Source organism: Dermacentor variabilis, chromosome 1 (assembly GCF_050947875.1).
Source record: "Dermacentor variabilis isolate Ectoservices chromosome 1, ASM5094787v1, whole genome shotgun sequence".
NCBI classification, from domain to species: domain Eukaryota; kingdom Metazoa; phylum Arthropoda; class Arachnida; order Ixodida; family Ixodidae; genus Dermacentor; species Dermacentor variabilis.
The window spans coordinates 115,227,666-115,242,559 of record NC_134568.1 but is presented as its reverse complement, the minus strand read 5'-3'; the positions used below and the strand labels follow the sequence as shown (position 1 = coordinate 115,242,559).

The 14,894-nt window shown below is 45.7% G+C and overlaps 1 protein-coding gene across 1 annotated transcript in view; it reads left to right on the top strand.

Moving 5' to 3' along the window:
- Positions 1–1,645, top strand: part of LOC142582173 (uncharacterized) — a 52,986-nt gene extending 51,341 nt beyond the window's left edge. Inside the window, exons 20-21 of the mRNA XM_075691604.1 lie at positions 384–560; positions 1,256–1,645. Of these exons, the coding sequence (XP_075547719.1) occupies positions 384–560; positions 1,256–1,428 (350 nt within the window). The 3' untranslated portion in view covers positions 1,429–1,645. The remainder of the gene's footprint in view (positions 1–383; positions 561–1,255) is intronic.
- Positions 1,646–14,894: the final 13,249 nt, after the last annotated feature.

Sequence of the window (14,894 nt, the reverse complement as noted above, 5' to 3'; positions counted from 1 at the left end):
TGTGCCTTTCTTTGGCTACGTGGTGTACCACTTAAACTGATGATGTAAATGTCGCGTAAGTGATGTACCACTTAAATTGAGCACAAGGTCACGGTTATATTCCAGGCCGCAGCAACTGCCTTCCTACTAATGCACAAAAAACGTTCATTGAAAGCGCCCGTGCACTGTGATTTCAGTGCACGCTAAAGAAGTTCAGGTGGTCAAAATTAGGCCTGGAAATCTCCAGTATAGAGGCAGTCATAGTCCACGTGGAATTTTTGAATGGATTGTTTTGTGAAGCTTTGTTTTGAATAAGGGAAGACAAGCTTATGGTATAACTAGTAACATTACACCGACGTTCATTATCCTAATGGTTTATTCACAATTCCTGTTTCATGTTTCAGGAAAGCAAACAATACCGAAGGGAACCGTCACAATTATCTTCATATACTTCATGCATCGGCACCCACGGTTTGTACCCAAACCGAACGACTTTATGCCAGAGAGGTTCCTAGAGTTCGACAAGGAACGCCACCCGTTTCTGTACATCCCTTTCGCCGGCGGCGCTCGCAACTGCATAGGTACGTCCAGTGGGTGGTACTAGATCGTTTGCTCGCGAACGAGCCTTACTTGCTTGAATAATGAGGTTTCTTACTCGTATTTCACCTGCTTGCCATTTTATGGACACCGAGATGAACGGGAAGGAAATTATTAAAGTACTTCGAGATCGTTGATTTCAGTCAGCACTCAGCTTGACGCTTCGAAAGAGGCACGGCGGGAAGTCTACGCAAATACAAGTGGCGATTCATAAAATGAAACTGAAAGCGACTTCCCAGCTATCAATGTTGCCATCAGGCACGTACTACACGCACGATGATTTAACTTTTTGAAGCACCTTTTAGTGCTTCGTGAACTGAAAAATTGGAATTAAAACAAAACTTACAAGCTCTTCGGCGCTTAAGGGCCATTGAAAGCTGATAGAAACATAGCTTCATTATCTGAATAATACGCACACATATCATGTATGAAAAAAAGAAGAAGAAGAAAGGCTTTTCGAGCAACTTTCATTAGGAGGGCGATGTTAGGCCAGACTCCTGCGACTGCTACAAAAATAAAACGTTAAAAGGAATATCGCTTTAAGAACGAAAAAAGAAAATTACGAAAGGCGTGCCAACGCAAGGTTTCCTGTGTATTTCAGCCACCCGCGCGTATTGAATACTAATAGAGCTTCCGCCTACCTCTTCCTTCTTTTCTTTTTTTTACCTCTGTACGACAGGGCAAAAATTTGCTCAGCTGGAGGACAAGATTCTTTTGGCTCAGATCCTGAGACGGTTCAAGGTGGAATCCAAGACCCGTAGCGAAGACCTGCAGATGTCGCTAGAGCTCGTCTTGCGTCCCACACAAGGCCTGCACATAAAGCTGACGCCAAGGAATCACGCGGTCACGTAAACCGGAAGGCAGCCGTTGTGGTGCTGCACTCAATTTATAATCGCACGCATGGTCAATGTCACTATAACTGCATCTTGCAGGAGCACAGCAGCAGCATCGATCTTTCGACACCGCGCAAGTGGATTGTGCGGACAGAAATCTCTTACGCGTGCTGCTGGCCATTGTATATATGTACAGTACGCCAAATAACTTTATTGAATAAAGTTCCTCTAAGTAATATTAACAAATGCCTACGTGTCGTTCTATGCGCGTGCCTTGATTTTACTGCTATTTTCTTTTTTCGAAGGAAAGGGCTATTGGCCTCAAGTGATGTTGGATTTTTGTACACAAATATACGAAGTGTTCTCCCAAAAACTGTCCCACTATCTTCATTGATAGAGAGAGAGGAAAGGGGAAAGGCAGGGAGGTTAACCAGAGAAAAAGATCCGGTTGGCTACCCTACGCTGGGGAGAGAGGGGAGGGGGAGGTAAAGTGGTAACAAAGTAGAGAATCTTCATTGATAGATTCCTGTTCAGCTTCCATAGTGGCTCTTACCGAAACCTGGTTGAACGATGCTGTTCCTGACAACTTTATCTTGGTCAGCGGTAAAGAATTTAATTTTTTTCGTACTGACGGGCTTAAGCGAAAGGGAGGCGGTGTTCTTATTGCCATAAAACATGATGTAGTGGCCGTTCCCGTTGCTGTTATTTCCTTTCTTGAATGTGTGCTAGTTTCCCTCAAATGTGGCCCGACGTCTTTTGTTATCGGTGTATTTTATCGCCCTCCTGACATGACGTGCACGTTTGCGAGCGAATTTCGCAGAGTTTTGCATGATGTGATAATCCGATTTCCCAACTCGGTATTAATTATTTTCGGTGACATCAACTTTCCTTCAATAGACTGGTCAACGCTCACAGTTGTGTGCAAAGATACCGAAGCGAACGAGTTTCTTAACACTTGCCTAGACCACTCGCTAACATAGATCAACCTAAGCGGCACTCGGCAACCTCTGCCAATATTCTCGACCGGATCATTACAAACAATCCTGACCTTTGCTCTGATATCACCCACTTAGATGGCCTTTCTGACCACGCCATTATCACCGGCAACCTCACACGCCCTTTTAACACAGGACAACCCACCAACAAAAAAATCAGATGCTACAACACAACCAACTTTGCTAGTATGAATTCCGAATTATTGAGTTTTTCACAGCACTTTATTGACAGGCACCTATCATTCACGGTAGAAGAAAATTGGCTTCTGTTTAAAAACTTCCTCAAAGAACTAATAGAAAAATTCATTCCTACCATTACAATAAAAAGCAACCGTACTGCTCCCTGGTTAACGCAGCAGCTTCGGTGTTTAAACAATAAAAAAAAGCGACTCTACAGACGGGCCGATAAAAACGTTACGTCGGTTTCTTGGCTGCGTTGCAAAGCCTGCGATAAAAAATACCAAACATTACTTAAAACCACACGCCGTCATTTCTTCTGCCATAACCTAACATCTATGCTTAAAAATAACCCTCGAAGATTCTGGCGCATCGTGAATCCCAAACAACATCCTGATATCACTCTTCATGGTAGCAACAACACTTCACTTGCGTAATCACAGTGCACAGAACTTCTAAATGAGACATTCACGGCTGTCTTTACCTGCGAGGATATTACTACCGCACCTATGAAGGATTGTATATCTGACATCGACATGCCAGAAATTGATGTAACCGAAGCGGGCATATTTTCCCTTTTAAGTAAACTGAAAATTTCTTCTACATATGACCATAATGGTATCAATAACACAATACTGAAAAATACACGCCATGGCATCTGTAGTATTCTGACGGCCCTTTTTCACAATCCCTCGCGACAGGCACTATCCCCGATGATTGGCGAATAGCCAAGGTAACACCCTTTTTCAAGTCAGGCGACCGTTCTTCACCATGCAACTACAGACCCATTTCGCTAACAAGTACCATATGCAAGGTCATGGAACACGTCATTCACTCCCAAATTGCCAAATACTTAGAAAGCCACAACATAATATACCAGTATCAGCACGGTTTCCGCAAGGGCTACTTTTGTGAAACACAACTTGCAGGGTTTGTACATGACTTACACTCATCTGCTGACACTGGTTTACAAGTAGATGCAGTTTTCCTTGATTTCTCCAAAGCTTTTGATCGCGTTCCGCACCACAGATTACTTCTCAAACTTGCATGCCTAAACATTCACCCTGACGTCCTCGCATGGGTTAAAGCTTTTCTTTCCTCCAAGCTCCACTTTACTTCCGCTAACAACTATAATTCTTCTTTTGGCCACGTTACTTCCGGTGTCCCCCAGGGCAGCGTGCTAGGTCCTTTACTTTCCTTAATAGATATTAACGACCTTGCTTCTTGCGTAACGTCCCGGGTTCGTCTCTTTGCCGATGATGTCGTAATTTACCGCCCAATTTCCTCTGATATCGATCGCCAATGCTTGCAATCTGACCATGATGCAATTACCTTATGGTGCTCCAAATGGCTAATGTCGCTTAATATCTCTAAAACCAAGTTAATGACATTTAACGGCCGAAAGTCTCCAACTGAAAACACTTACTTCATTAATAACAGCACGATTGAGTCTTCCACTTCCTACAAATATCTTGGCCTTCATTTCCAGTCTGACCTAACGTGGCATCACCATATAAATTTAACCCTGGCAGCTGCTAACCGTACTCTTGGAATACTTAAACGAACCCTCAAGCAAGCGCCACCACTCGTACGAAAACAGGCATATATCACTATCATTCGCCCGAAAATTGAATATGCTGCGGCAATTTGGGATCCCCATCAGGTATATCTAGCCTCTAACCTTGAAGCCCTGCAGAACCGTGCTGCTCGATTTCTTTTTTCAGACTATTCAACATTCACCAGCGTTACATCTTTAAAGAAACGTGCCGGTTTGCAATCGTTGAGCCTTCGTCGAAAACATTCTCGCTTATCACTATTTCATAAAATTTTCCACCACTCCTCACTTCGTGATGATTTTTTTCAGTCACCGCCGATTATCTTTCCTCGCCGCGATCACCCTAACAAAGTGAAACGCATTTTGTGTCGGTCATCAACTTTCGCTCAATCCTTCCTACAACGCACTATCATCGATTGGAACGATTTACCCTCATACATAGCCATGGAAACTGACATAGCCAAATTTAAGGAAACAATTTGCACTACTGTGACGTGCTGTTAAAAATGTTGTTTTCTTATTAAGTGTGTTTTCCTGATATTTTTTATGCTTTATAAGTTGTTGCTTGCTCCTGACGTTTTTATGTACGTTGCTTTTTTTTTCTTTTTTTTTGGTTTCTTGATTCAATATAACTACACTGCCTTGTTGAGCAGAAAAAAAAATCTCTTGTAAATGTTTTTCTTTTGATGTATGCTGTAGCTGAATGTACACTTGTGTTTCTTTTTTTCTTGTAGCCCCCCTCCCGCTATGTAATACCCTCCTTCGAGGGCCTTTAGGGGTATTGTAAATAAATAAATAAATAAATAAATAAAGGTGCGTTGAGGCACAGCAATTCCTCATGCAGCTATTCAGTAAACTTCCGAAGTCAACGATGACGCTGACAATCAGCTACAGTGAATGACTGTAATATAGAAAAGTTTTCCTCATTTTATCGTAGCGCTTTAACGAGGTGCCGATAGAGAAGAGTTCGCAAACTTGCGGCATCTAGTTTTCAGAGCAGTAGCAGACGTGCCCCGCCAAAAACATTCACAATCTTCTAAAATATATAGACGTATCTAATCCTGTCCGAGACATCTGTGAGTGAATGCACGAAAAGTAATAAAATCGCCAATAAGCAGTCTTCGTTACGCAGCGTAGCAGGCTGCTAAATCCACTGCGCATTAGCGTTACTGCACTAATACGAAGGTTTAGCTGAGGGGCTCCTGTCTAAAGACATCATTTTTCTCGTCAACCAGGGGCAGAAATTTTATTAGATTCGTTACATTTAAAAGAAAAAAAATTAAAACCTTGTGAGTGCAGGAAGCAGAATTTTTACCTAGGCCATCGATTATTTCACAAAAATTGCTGCAAATTGTAAATTTCAAGAAACTAAGCTATCAAGTTTACAGCTCTGTGAAGAGATATAACAATTATGTAAACCGCGCCGCAAAATGCCTCGAAAGGAAACAAAATTAATACATTATACAACCTTCTCAAATACACCTCTCTGAGGGGGGCTGTTGAGAAAGCTTCGTATAACAAATTTATGTGACCTGTAAATTATACATCAAACTATTTCGCTTCAGACGCTCTAACGAGTTCTGGGGCCCTATAACGTAAAACTATTCCAATATGTTTTTATTCCAATCTCCTCACGTCATATAAGCGTAACCACGGACGCAAGCATCGGGCAGTCACCCGCAGAGCTGTCTCAAGAGACTAATAAAACGCTCTCCTCCTTCATAGGAGGTCTCTTTTGTTTGCTTGAAAAACGAATAACATTACCTACACTGAGCGGCTTGTCTTATCTAATTGCCTAACAAGAGGCGAGGAGCACGCTCAAGTGGAGGTATTCGATGGAGGTGGAGGTATTCGATGGGGCCGAGCCAGTGCACTGAAAATGGATAACCGGATGAAGAGCGTGGTGCCGGCGTCTGCGATTGGTGCGCTTTCCTTTACTTAGATGCAATGGCTGGTCGAAAATCGCGCGGCGGCATGCAACGGAAGCTTAATAACGACGCTAAAACCGATCATCCGCAAAGAAGAGTTGACAGAACGAGGTCGTAAACATACCCAAAGTGCTCGAAAACGTTGCACGGCCACGCGAAAAGCTTTATTATACACAAATAAACCCTTGCTCCGGCAGGTGCGAGTAGCCAGTGCCTGAGCGATCGGCGGCGGCCATCTTTTATTCCTTTCGGAACGGTGCAGCCTGCGGCTATCCAGAAAAAAATTCAGTTTTGTTCGGCACATTAATGCATCTTTGACGCGTACACGTCACTTTGACGCGGTGACTTTTTGCGGTTTAGTGACGTCGCATGACAGGCAGGTGAAGTGGCTGCAGCCCGAAAACTTTGGACCAATAGCCGAGGGCAAATGGCGAAAAGGCGTCGAATCAGAAGTAACTATTTTTCTCTTGTTCTGTGAAACCATGCATAATCAGTGTGTACACATCATGTTAGATGGGGAGCTATCGCAGTTTTCGTGACGTCGCTTGAGAGACAGGTGAAATAAGGGTGGTCCAAAAAAGTATTTGACCAATCGTGGTGGGTTGATCACAGAATTGGAATGGGAACGTTTGGAATAGTTTTACGTTATAGCGTCCCAGTTTACAGAACTGCGATACCTGTTTTGGTGCAGAGTTACAGATTTGTAAACGTCGGGGTTCTATTCTTTTTAACGTGCCAATTTTAAGAAACTTTTGTAAGAAAATTGAGGGCCTACAGCAAAGCCTTGCTCCCGACAGATACTTATTAAATAATTTTTTCAAACCCGACAAATTTCAACCAAACTGGTCCAGTGGTTGCCTCATAAAAAGATTTCCGTGTTTTACATATTTGAATAGGGAAATCTGATTTTTCTCAGAGCGAAAGCTTCTTATTAAGACATAGTGAAAGAGGCTTCAATCAATGGCAAAATGTTCCCAGGAAATATCATTCGCAATCTTCACCTCAGGTAGCCCTGTAATACACATTTTCTCGTTCTTTAAGGAGCTTGTAACCAGTGCCGCGTTGTTCGTCGGGAAATACACTGAGTTCAGAAGTTAATCTCTACAATTATCACAAGAGAAACACAGCTGAGGCGCATGCACAAAAACAACTTGTGCTTTACTATAGAAGTAGTACAGAAAGAGAGATACGACAATGCGGAAGGGCGGGGGGGAGGAATAAGGGCAGTTTGGCATATTATACATTTTTAAAAAATGTGTGCAATACAAGAAGCATGCCACGCCTGCAGCCTTCTGCTCCACCCGTTTTTGACCAGGTCGAAATTGTGACACCAAGAGGAGATGATTGGCTCAAAATTAGCATTGCTCATTTTGACCTTAGTCATCCCATGCTTCTTAAATGCTATTCTGATATACGACCAAATAGATTTAAATCCTAACGACACTTGTTGAAGGGTATTCTACATATATGCACTATTAGGGCCCGGTGAGGACGTTGTCGGCAAATAAGTCTGACTCGAGTTGACGTGAGTTCATTGGGCAAGGAATCACCTCGAGTGCGTCAAGCATAGGAGCTATGCGAAGAGATATCACATGGTGTTCGCCACTACCGGACAACTTAGCGACAAGAAGCAAGTGCGTAAGACACCCTGCAGAACATACATGCTGAAGTGGACGCGATGTGTAAAGACGTACAATGAAAAATATTTTGACCCCACTCCAAATCCAACATATATATATATATATATATATATATATATATAATGACGCAAAATAAGTTTGCACGTGTTGATACGGGACCCTTAAGAGGAAGCTTTAGCTCGAGTGCTCCTATCTAAATACATGTAAAAGGAGAATTCGTTTTTCTCGGCAACCACTGCACCAAATTTGACGAGGTTTGTTGCATTTAAAAGACAAACTTAAAATCTAGTGACTGTTGGTTTCGAATTTTTGAGTTAAATTGTCAATTCTTTATTAAAAATTGGCAAAAATCGGAAATTTTCAAAAAACGAAACTATCAAGTTTACAACTCTGTAACTTAACCACTAAAAATGATAATACAATTCTGTGAATTGCATCTAATTGTACATCTAAAGCGGACAAAATTGATATGTTACACATGAATATAAAAAAATTTAATCATAGGGAAATACAACTTTTGCAAAACCGTTGTAACCAACGTAACAAATTCACGTAAGATGTAAGATGACATATTGAATTTGTCCGCTTTGAATGATCTAATGAATGTCGTTTACAGAACCGCGATATCAGTTCTTGATGCAAAGCTATGAATTTGTAAACTTCGTGATTCTATTTTTTTTCTAACGGTCAAATATTTGAAAATCGTTTTAAGAAAATTCAAGCCCTAAATCGAAATTCCGCTTCCAACAGTCACTAGAATTTAACTTTCTCTTTCAAATGCGACAAATTTCATCAAAATCGGTCCAGGGGTTATCTCATAAAAACGTTTTTGCGTTTTACATGTATTTGAATAGGCCGCGTCGGAGTTGGGCCCGAGCTAAAGCTTCCTCTTAAGGCGAGAACGACGAAGTTCGTGGTTGCGCGCGCGCTCTCCGAGGACAAGCCATCGCAAAAGGCAGACATTTTTTTGCCAATCTGTCGGTGGTAAACTGTTTTAGTTGTATTAGCTGGGTGACATTTCTGGTGGAGGTGCTGGGTGCGGTCGATGTTCAGATCTCCGGAGCATACCCCAGACCTCAACCCGGCGAGTAGTTCAGCCGAGCTTACCCCTGTGCACGTACGTGCCAGCCGACGTCTCCAGGGACTCCAGCCACAGCACGGTCTGCTACCTGAAAGCACTAGAATGACGAACCAACCATCTCCTGCCACACCTGCAGCATCGCACGTTGTCGTCAATCACATCCGGACGCCGAATCTGTTCCACGGAAGTGCTTCAGAGGACGCCGACGACTGGATTGACCATTTTGACCGGTTTGCCAACCTCAACGACTGGAACCACGACCGTGAGCTACGCTACGCGTACTTCACTCTTGAGGATTCCGCGGAAACATGGTTTGAGAACCACGAGGCGACACTGACGTCATGGGAAGAATTTCGCAGACAGTTCCTCAATGCCTTCGCCAGGGTGGACAGGAAGGAGAGGGCGGAGTTAGCGTTGGAGGCAAGAATTCAAGGTCCGAATGAGCGAGTCACGGCGTACGTAGAAGACGTGAATCGTATTTTCAGACGTGCGGACCCTTCTATGACTGAAACAAAGAAGGTGCGCCATCCCATGCGCGGCGTCAAAGAGGAAATCTTTGCTGGCCTCATTTGAAATCCGCCGACGACACTTGCAGAGTTCCATGACGAAGCCACCACTATAGAAAAGGCCTTTCAACAGCGGGCCAGGCAAAACAACCGCGACGCCATGATTTCGAGGGAGCTCTCTGCCGTTACCCTCGGTAACGACGTTGGCGCCTTGCCAGAACTCATCAGGGCTGTCGTCAAGGAGGAACTGCAGAAGATGCAGACGACCACTGCCCCTGTGGGACAACTTCCCATTCCGGAAATGGTGCGCGCCGAGGTCCGACAGGCCGTCCATATTCCTGGACAGTACGAGGCACCACAGCAGGGACCACACGCCGAAATGAGTTACGCTGAAGCAGTACGCCGTCCGCCACCCTCAAGTGCGTGCAGCATGGTACACCCCACTCAACAAATGGACGTAAGCTTCAGGCTGCCTCGCAGCCCACCGCACATCGCCGAAGCAAGGACTAGGAAGAGCGACGTCTGGCGCACCACAGACTACAAGCCCTTTTGTTTTCATTGTGGTGAAGCCGGACACATCTACAGAATGTGTCCTTATCGTCCTGTGGGGCTCCGTGGATTCTCGCCGAATGCACCTCGTCCACGACCTGGTGTGCGGCCGCCGGAAATAGAGAGTTTCGTCGCGAATCGTCGCAATGTTGATCAGCGATGGCAGGAGCCCCGTTCGTCGTATCCTGCTCGTTACAGGTCACCATCACCAAGCCAAGCCTTACTCGCGGCGCTCTGAGACGCCGCTCGCCTAGCCAGGCGGGTCAGGAAAACTGAGTTCAGCGACCTCCGGAGGTGAGGCCGCTGACGACGACCGTACGCAAGATCCTCCCCTACGACAACAACGACGAAAACAGAACGACGCAGACGTACAGACGGAGTCAAACACCTTACGAGAGGTAGTAACGTCGAACATTCCCGTCACCATAGGCAACGAAGAAATAACGGCGTTAATCGACACTGGAGCGGACACCTCAGTTATGAGCATGGACCTTGCCTGCAAGCTGAAGAAAGTTTCTACCGAGTGGACTGGGTCGTAGATTCGCACTGCAGGAGGTGATCTGCTAACCCCGGTAGGAAGATGCACAGCGCGAGTGAGCATTCGTGGGTTTACGTACCTCGGAGATTTCGTTATCCTCCCAAGCTGTTCGAGGGACCTAATTCTGGGAATGGACTTTCTGCAGGCTAATGGAGCTGCGATTAACTTACAAAAGTCGCGGGTAACGTTTTCGATGGCGCAGGCCTTAGCAGGGAGCAGCACTGACGACACGTATGTCAACGCCTTGAGGATTGTTGACGAGAACATCACGGTGCCGCCAAGGAGCAGCGTATTGACCCTCGTCACCTGTGACGCATTCGACGGCTATGAGGGTATTGGTGAGGCAAATATCCCGCTGCTGCTCTAAAGACACATCTGCATCACCCGGGGACTTGTTCGAATACAGCATAAGTGCTCGCAAGTTTTGTTGACAAACTTCAGCCATGAGTATCAGCACGTCCCTCACGGTACAGCTGTGTCATTTCTGAACGACATTGCTGACTTCTCAGACATCGGTACATTACAAGTGACTTCACCGGATGCAACAACTCACGCCAGCCTGAATACCCGCGTCCACATTAATGCTGACTTAACAGATGTACAGAAGGATCAGCTGCTGGGCCTACTGACAGAATTCTCCGGCTGTTTTTCCACGGAATCCAAAGTCCAGCGCACTTCCGTTACGCAACACCCGATCGTTACAGAGGAGTCGGCGCGGCCTGTTCGTCAGCATGTGTATCGCGTGACACCTATGGAGCGGGAGGCGATTAAGTGTCAAGTTCAAGAAATGCTAAATGATGACGTCATCCAGCCGTCGACAAGTCCGTGGGCATCGCCTGTCGTACTAGTAAAAAAGAAAGACAACACACTTCGCTTCTGCGTTGACTACAGACGGCTTAACCGAGTCACCAAACGCGACGTTTATCCCCTGCCACGTATCGATGACGCTTTGGACGGTCTGCGTCATGCTCAGTTCATTACGTCGTTAGACCTAAAGTCAGGCTACTGGCAAATCGAAGTGGACGAGCGTGACCGTGAAAAAACCGCCTTCGTGACTCCCGATGGGCTGTACGAATTTAAAGTGCTGCCTTTCGGTCTCTGTTCCGCTCCTGCTAAGTTTCAACGAATGATGGACACTGTACTCGCTGGACTAAAGTGGAAGACGTGTCTAGTGTACCTAGACGACGTGTTGTGTTTTCCAGCACGTTCGATGAATATCTCGCCCGGCTACGAAGTGTCCTTACCGCAATACGCAACGCCAACCTCACCATCAAGCCTGAAAAATGTTACTTTGGCTTCCAGGGACTCAAGTTTCTAGGCCACGTGGTCAGCTCCCAAGGAGTACGAACAGACCCAGAAAAACTCGCTGCCGTTGCCGAGTTTCCTCGTCCTAAAGACGAAAAGGCTGTTCAGCGGTTCCTGGGCCTCTGCGCTTACTTCCGTCGTTTCGTTGGAGGCTTCTCAAGGATTGCTGAACCGCTCACGAGACTGACGCGACAAGATGTGCCCTTTGCGTGGACGGAAGACCAAGAGCAGGCCTTCACCGAATTGCGTAAACGCCTTCAATCCGCTCCAGTGCTGGCGCATTTTTATGACACCGCGGCAACTGAAATACACACCGACGCCAGCAACGTAGGACTCGGGGCCATTCTGGTTCCATGGCAAGATGGCGCAGAACGTGTAATTGCGTATGCGAGTAGTAGTCTGACAAAAGCAGAAGCTAATTATTCAACGACCGAAAAAGAATGCTTAGTAGTCGTGTGGGCCATCAGAAAGTTCCGACCCTACTTACACGGCCGGCCATTTCGAGTGATCAGTGATCACCACTCGCTCTGCTTGCTTGCCAATCTACGAGACCCGTCAGGTCGCCTCGCTCGTTGGAGACTCCGCCTCCAGGAATACGACATAACTGTTGTCTACAGATCCGGCCATAAGCATAGCGACGCTGACTGCTTGTCACGTTCTCCTATTCCCTTGACATCCTCCGACTTGGAGCTAGATTTGCCGTTTCTTGGTGTCGTCGACGTGGTGCGCATGGCTGACTATCAACGTGCAGACTCTGAGCTGCTTCCAGTCATCCGATATCTCGAGGGAGCTGACGTTGTTGTCCCATGCCCACTTTCACGAGGATTGACGTCGTACTGCCTGCAAAACGATGTCCTGTACAAGAAAAGTTTCGAGAACAGCCAGGAAACGTTCCTTCTCGTCGTCCCGACGGCACTGCGCGAGGAAGTTTTACAGGCGTGTCACGATGATCCCTGTGCCGGCCACTTAGGCTTCGCGAGGAGATTTGCGCGCATGCGGCAAAAATACTATTAGCCACACCTATTTTCGATGGTTCAGCGCTATGTGCAAACGTTCCGTGACTGTCGGAGGCGTAAAGTTCCACCCGTCAAGCCTGCCGGCCTCCTTCAGCCTTTGGATCCGCCTCCGGCGCCGTTCCAGCAAGTGGGAATGGACCTTCTTGGGATGTTCCCCACGTCCATCCTTGCAAAATAGGTGGATAATCGTGGCAACTGACTATTTAACTCGCTATGCGGAGATGAAAGCTGTGCCACGGGGAACTGCTGCTGAAGTCGCCAGCTTCTTCGTCCACAACATCGTGCTTCGTCACGGTGCACCCGCTGTACTCATTACTGACGGCGGTGCAGTGTGTACAGCGGTGTTATTGCAACAAGTAGTCACGCTGACGCACACCGACCACCGAAAGACCACAGCCTATCATCCCCAAACTAACGGCTTAACAGAGCGCCTAAACAGAACATTAGCGGACATGCTCTCCATGTACATTGATGTGGAACACAAAACATGGGATGAAATTTTGCCATACGTCACGTTTGCTTGCAATACCGCTGTGCAGGAGACCACCGAGTTTACACCATTCGAGCTTCTTTACGGACGTCGCGTTACAACCCCCTTAGACGCCATGCTCCCGGTAGACCACGGAGCCATAAGGAATGACACCACTGAAGATTTCGTCGAGAAAGCCGAGGAAGCTCGCCAGCTTGCTCGGAATCGAATCCGCACCCAGCAGAATACCGACGCCTACCGTTACAACCGGACCCGACGGAATGTCCAGTACTTACCAGGCGACCGCGTGTGGGTGTGAACACCTATCCGACACCGTGGGCTCTCAGAGAAATTGTTGCGCCGCTATTTCGGCCCCTACGATGTTGTACGCCGCCTCAGTGGTGTGAACTACGAGGTTGTGCTTCAAAGCTCTGATCCTGGTTCGAACCGGCGCCGTCCCCGTGCTGAAATCGTCCACGTAATACGGATGAAGCCGTACTACGCACGCGAGGGATGAGCAACCCTCACAAACCGCTTCAGCATTGTGTACATTCCTGTATGTTTTTTCTTTTTGTCTTTTCATGTTGGCACTCTTGCCCATACTGCGCGCCCGCTGCCCTTGAAGCGACCGGGCCGGTCGCTTTTGAGAGGAGAGCAATGACGCAAAATAAGTTTGCACGTGTTGACACGGGACCCTTAAGGCGAGAACGACGAAGTTCGTGGTTGCGCGCGCGCTCTCCGAGGACCAGCCATCGCAAAAGGCAGACGTTGTTTTGCCAATCTGTCGGTGGTAAACTGTTTTAGTTGTAATAGCTGGGTAACAATATATATATATATATATATATATATATATATATATATATATATATATATATATATATATATATATATATATATATATATATATATATATATATCGTGTCTTTCAGGGAATTAAGACAGCAATTTCTTTATGTTGCCTGTGGCTGATAGCACAATTCTTGTCTTTGATTGCTCTGCTCGAAGAGGCGGATATTACTTGCACGAGTAATCCAAATGCAATAATTGACTAATTATAAGAAGAGTACTAATTAAGTTTTAATTATTTATATATGACAGGTATTCCAATTTACGCATTAGAGCTAGGGAGTTCGCAAGGCGGATCCACAAAGAACGAATTCTCAAGATGGCACCAGTTTCGAGATAAGAGTTCTCGAACTTTGTGAAGAAATACATTGCCGGCACAGCTATTATTGTGCTTCAATGCATAAAACGGCGTTCTGTTTAAAAAGTAAGTGGAAGCACAATGCATTTTTACCACAAGTTTGATGGCGCATGTCTCGAAAAGGGTGTCAGCCACTCAATTTTTTAAGTGGATATGCTTTGAAGTCTCACTGGCTGTTATTTGTAAATCGGAATATGTTCCTTAAGGTAATCAGTTATGTAGTCAATCAATGACATTTTGGTAATTAGTTGATTGTGCGTTTCGATTTCTCGTTCAAGTAATGCCCGCCTCAGCGAGATGACCAGCTCAATAACTAGAAATGTGCTCTCTGCCATATGCGGTTTTTTTTTAAATATTACACAAATTCTTCACAGAAACACCTCGTATATATCATCTCTGAAAAGATCTTTATTCTGCAGAGTGGGATATTAGCTTTGGCCCAACGATGGATGGAGAAACAGCAAGAAAAAAGGTGATTTAAACCTTCGGGTAGCGACAAGAAAAAAAAGTTCACCGAGCACG